Source organism: Arachis ipaensis, chromosome B08 (assembly GCF_000816755.2).
Source record: "Arachis ipaensis cultivar K30076 chromosome B08, Araip1.1, whole genome shotgun sequence".
Classification (NCBI taxonomy): Eukaryota; Viridiplantae; Streptophyta; class Magnoliopsida; order Fabales; family Fabaceae; genus Arachis; species Arachis ipaensis.
This window is the reverse complement of record NC_029792.2, coordinates 127,218,282-127,223,854: the sequence shown is the minus strand read 5'-3', so window position 1 is coordinate 127,223,854 and position 5,573 is coordinate 127,218,282. Positions and strand designations below refer to the sequence as shown.

At 31.5% G+C, this 5,573-nt stretch overlaps 1 protein-coding gene across 4 annotated transcripts; it reads left to right on the top strand.

Annotated features, from left to right (window-relative positions):
- On the top strand, window positions 163-5,008 carry LOC107613874 (probable LRR receptor-like serine/threonine-protein kinase At5g63710). Of its 4 annotated transcripts, none has more exons than XM_021110130.1 (13): window positions 163-228; window positions 647-748; window positions 934-1,066; window positions 1,168-1,239; window positions 1,463-1,606; window positions 1,801-1,872; window positions 1,967-2,032; window positions 2,132-2,202; window positions 2,298-2,441; window positions 2,832-3,173; window positions 3,291-3,688; window positions 4,186-4,534; window positions 4,687-5,008. In XM_021110130.1, exons 2-12 carry the CDS (start codon window positions 661-663, stop codon window positions 4,498-4,500), a joined length of 1,845 nt encoding a protein of 614 aa, XP_020965789.1. In that variant the 5' UTR covers window positions 163-228; window positions 647-660; the 3' UTR covers window positions 4,501-4,534; window positions 4,687-5,008. The 4 variants fall into 4 exon arrangements, with proteins under 4 accessions (XP_020965789.1, XP_016171536.1, XP_020965788.1 ...); XM_016316050.2 differs by having other exon boundaries at window positions 209-333; XM_021110129.1 differs by lacking the exon at window positions 163-228 and adding an exon at window positions 349-417 and having other exon boundaries at window positions 4,186-4,407.

The window sequence follows — 5,573 nt, the reverse complement described above, 5'->3', positions numbered from 1 at the left end:
TTATTAAAAGCAATATAAAAATTTAAATAAAAAATATATAAAACTTAATTATAAATTTGATAAAATTATATAAATCAATAGAAGAATTAATATGTTTTTATGTGTAGCCGTGTAGGCTAGGTGTTAAACTTGAATTTGTATATATTTAAATTTAGTTATGATTCGGTTTTTGTCATTGGCATGTGGGTCCCCCCTATTATGCACTCAACCAACAACCATATACCTCAGGTGACTCAATTTATCACTTTGATCTTTGTTGCATCATTCATTCATTATACTCTTTGCTGCTTTTTCTTCTTCTGCAAATTCAAGCATAATATTTGACTCAAACTGGTAATATAAGTTTTGTCACTTTCATTTCTATGCTGATACTGATTCTCATCAATGAATTGAAGTACTTATTTGCATGGTTACAAAGTTTGTAATTTATTTCATTAAATTGCAAAGTTACAAATAAATTTAGTCATTTACTTGTCACTCTAATAAGTTGCATGAAAGCTTGTATTATTTTATCAAATCATTACCTTGTTTAATTTTTTGTGTTTGAAATAGTTTATCTTAATCAAAAATTTTGTCAACTTTAATTTTTAATCCTCTTGGAACCTCTAATTTTGTCAACTAAGCTGATTTTTTCTAATTTTTTCAGGCGAAGTTTATAATATGTTTCAACTCAAAATATTTTCAAGTTGGTTGATATTTCTGAGTGTATTGAGGCACAGTTATCCAATCACAGATCCTGATGTGGAAGGTAATTAATTAAATTTGTCCACGTAAGTTAAATTCTTATTGAAAAATTATTAGGGTTCTCAGCACTTACACTGATGTGTTAATTGAATTACAAATTATTAACGAGTGTTATAATAATAAAGATACGATTAATTCTTCCATATTTATGTTAACACTTATCAATTTTGGATGTTCATATATATACAGGGGAAGCATTGATTGAATTTCTGAGGGCCCTCAATGATTCCAATAATCAAATTAAAGATTGGAATAGTTTTTTTGTGAGCCCCTGCTACAGTTGGTCTAATGTTGATTGTAGCAACAAACATGTTATATCTCTGTAGGTTCAAAATCTGTATATATATATTCTTTTTTTTTGTGTTCCCTTTCTTTTTCTTATTTGGTTTTGAGTTTTGACAATGCATTAGTTGCTTCTTGCAGGAACTTGGCATCAAAAGGATTTTCTGGAACACTTTCTCCCTCAATTGCCAAATTGAAATACTTGGTTAGCTTGTATGTTGTTTCTGTCATAGATTCACATTTTTTTATGAGATTTGATAATTCTGATATTGTACGAATCCAAGAATCAGATTACCATAACTTATCTCAAGTACATTTTCCTGTATGCTATAAATGTTATTGTTCATGTATAAAGTGCTCACCAAGTGTTTGATCAAATGTTATTGACTTATTGGTATATAAAAGTTACCTGGTGGGGTACTCTTTCTACATGCAGGGAGTTGCAGGACAACAATCTTGCAGGCCCTTTACCTGACTACATCGCCAACTTAACGCGCCTCGAATATCTTAATCTTGCTGACAATAATTTCAGTGGTTCTGTCCCGGCTACTTGGGGCCGACTTTCGAGTCTAAAGCATCTGTACTTTTCCAAAGGCCTTTTCCTCCTTAATGTCTAAAAAGGATGCTCCTTCCAATTCACAATAACATCACTACAATCTGAATCAAGATACATAAATTTATGAATGTACTAAACAGAAGTTAAAATGAACGTTATTGTAACCGGAGGTAGTATTAGAACGAGTTTCTCACGTGATGATTTCATTTGTGATCCAGGTTGTTGAAAGGGAATGACTTATCTGGACATATTCCAGATACAATTGCAAACCTTACTGGATTGGCAGAATTGTAAGAACACTACTCATGATTGCATGAAACTTATCCTTATATTGTATACACTATGGCGCTTCTATATATTTTATAAATGTTTTTTATTTCACAGGGATCTTTCATCTAATGGTCTTACTGGAACTGTCCCAATACCACTCTTTTCAATTCCAATATTTAAGTAAATCTCATTACAACTTCATATACAACTTGTTGAGTATTTTCTGACTTTCAATTGATGTCCCTCTAATCTTCATTTTTATTGTATTTTAATTTTCAGTTTTTCGAACACACTTCTTCGTTGTGGCTCTAGCTTGGATCAGCCTTGTGCTTCTAAACCTTCACTTCCTGGTTTGTTTGCATAAACTGCTATGTTCTGTCCACATAGCTTTAAGTAATGTTTAAGAAAGAAGAAGTGGTGCTTATATTTTTCCCTCTTATTGCAGGTTCAACCAACAAACCAAAACTTGTAAAGATTGTTGGTTTTGCAAGTTGTGGTTTATTTGCACTGATAATTCTTGGGGCTATCTTTGTATATAGATACCATCACATGCACAGACATAAAACTGATGTCTTTTTTGATGTTTCAGGTAAGAAAAAAAAAGCATTCCCTTCAATGCAAGTTTCTTTTCTCATAGCACACATTAATAACAAGTAAACCACAAATTTATCTGCTAATAAAGTTTGAAATGCTGATAATTTCGTCCTGAAAGAATGAAACAAGCACATGATACTTGAAAGACACTTCTTTACAAAATTTCACATACCCACGTTATTAGAAACGAAATTTTCACATACTAAATTTTTCTTAACTAAATTGTCAACCTATAATATGTCTCTGTTAATTATTAATTAAAATGCAAAAAAACATTTGTGCACATATATGTATATGAATGATTTTAGATACCTTCAAAGCATAATAAATGTGATGGCATCTAGAAAACTTATAACAGAAGTTAAGTACCTTATGAAATTTGCAGGTGAAGATGAGAGCCAAATTTCCTTTTGGCAACTGAGAAGATTTTCATGGCGTGAACTGCAACACGCGACTAAAAATTTCAGCAAAAGCAATGTAATTGGCACAGGAGGATTTGGAAAAGTATATAAAGGAGTACTCTCAGATGGCACAAAAGTGGCTGTGAAACGCCTCGCCGATTATCAGGCTCCTGGTGGAGAAGCTGCATTCCAAAGAGAAGTTCAACTTATAAGTGTTGCAGTTCATAAGAATCTGCTAAGATTAATTGGATACTGTACAACCTCAACTGAAAGAATCCTAGTGTACCCTTTCATGGAAAATAGAAGTGTAGCATATCAATTGAGAGGTAAATTGACATTTTACCCCTAATATATTGCAGTTATCTACATTATCATGTAGGTTCAAACTTCAAGGTAAATCATATTGGATTGTAACACATTTGTGTATCTATATATTGCATCAGATTTAAAAGAAGGTGAGAAAGGTTTAGACTGGGCAATGAGGAAAAATGTGGCATTTGGCACAGCACATGGATTAGATTATTTACATAATCAATGCAACCCTAAGATAATTCACCGTGATTTGAAAGCCGCAAATATTTTATTAGATGATAACTTTGAAGCTGTTCTTGGAGACTTTGGTCTAGCTAAACTTGTTGATACAAGGGTGACTCATGTTACTACTCAAGTGAGAGGCACAATGGGTCATATAGCACCTGAATACTTGTGCACCGGAAAATCATCAGAGAAGACTGATGTGTTTGGATATGGTATAACACTTCTTGAATTGGTCACCGGTCAACGCGCCGTTGACTTGTTTCGGCTTCAAGAGGAGGAGGAAGATGTTCTTCTGCTTGATCATGTAATGTCTGAATCACACCTGCTTTATCATTATTTAATTAACTTTACTACCTGCTTAGATAGGTGGTGTTGATCTTAGTTCTACTTAATTGATTCTCTATAAGTTGAGGTTTTGAATAGAAAAATAAGTGGATGAACAAAATTTTATTTGGCCATTGATTTTGTAAATATAATTCTTTTTAGTCCTCAACAATTTAAAATTAGCATTTTGGTCTTTGTAACTGTGTACTAGTAGTTATTTCAAGTTCCATTGTTACAAATTTGCTAACCTGTTACAATATCGTGGCGCGTCATGTGGTCATGATAATGTGACACATTAGCTAATTCACAACGATGAGACTGAAATGTAGATTAAGTAGTGCAATATCGATAACCAAAACAGTGATTTCAAAACGTTAAGGACTAAAATAAATCGTGCATACAAAGTCGACACCCAAAATGAAATTTTAGTTCAGTTACCTTGTTTACCTTTTATGTTGATGAATGTTATGGAAACAGATAAAAAAACTATTGAAGGAAGACAGGGTGAAGGACATAGTAGATAGAAACCTAGAGACATATGATTCAGAGGAAGTAGAGAGAATAATTCATGTTGCATTGCTTTGCACAAGAAACTACCCAGAGGAACGTCCAACAATGTCAGAGATAGTGAAAATGCTTCAAGGAGTGGGTTTGCAAGAGAGATGGAATGAATTGGAGCAACATAATAATGAAGAAGAGGTTAGTAATCAACTCATGTCTCACCAGTTTGTTTGGACTGCTGAATATTCAACCCTTGATCAAGAAGCTATAAGGCTTTCAGCAGCAAGATAAAAAGGGCATAGCTACCTGATGATGGGGTCTAAATGTATGTGTTATTGTAAAATTAAATATAGATATATATATTTGCGTTATTAGGCTATGTAGAAAAGCTTGTAGTATTTATATTTGTATAGAAAGATTGCTAATTATTTTAATTTTGTACTGAATTACTGATACTTTGGTACATAAATGTTTTAGAGAAAATGCATGCATTGTGGTTTCTGAAGGCGAGGGAGGAGCATTGGATTTGGATCATGAAACTTTTATATGAAGAAACGGCATTTCAACAAAAGTTTGAACATGATACAAGCATATGAGGTGGATTTTGCCAATGAACCCATGAAGGGTGGAAGTTCATTTTATTATTTACTCCTATTGGAAGTAGAATACATCTTTTTGTACAGAAATAGCGTTACAAATAGGTTAAGTTCATGAATTTGTGAATCGAATTTGAGCTTGAATTTAAATTTGTATATTAACTATTAAGTTAGCAGACGAACTTAAACTTAGATAAATTTAGATAGAGAATTATTATGATAGAGGAGATGGGCTAAATGCAATATATATAGTTAAGAGTCTTTTTTATATATAGTTTATACTCTATAAAAATTATGTGTATCTTATTTGAGTAAGTTTGTGATTTTGAACTAACTCGTAAATTTGAGGTAATTTGTTGATTTTTTTATGAATTGAATTTAAATCTTACATTCAAACTTAATTGTTAATGAATTGGGTAGTCAACTGAATTTAATTTTTGTGAGTTAATTTTGAATTTAATCTGACATGATCCGACTAGTTTATTACCACTCTTAATTTCAAAAAAAAAAAAAAAAAAACATGATTTAAAGCATAGATATAACATTTAACTTGATTTTAAACTTTTTACCTACTAATTAGCCAGATCATGAATTTCAAGTTAGTTTCTCACTTTCTCTACAATTTTGTCTAGGCTTGACATTGTTAATTGTTAATTGTTAATAAGATAACTAAGAAGTATTCCACTTTATATTTTTTCCCTAAAGTATTGCTAATCAATTAATATTATATATAAATTAAAAATTAATTACTAAATTAATTATTCATAT

Coding starts and splice junctions, on each gene's coding strand:
- LOC107613874 (XM_021110128.1), top strand. CDS start 363: ATGCTGATACTGATTCTCATCAATGAATTGAAGTACTTATTTGCATGG. Junction 418..646: donor CTTATTTGCATGGTTACAAA/GTTTGTAATTTA, acceptor TAATTTTTTCAG/GCGAAGTTTATAATATGTTT. Junction 3,689..4,185: donor ATGTTCTTCTGCTTGATCAT/GTAATGTCTGAA, acceptor TTATGGAAACAG/ATAAAAAAACTATTGAAGGA.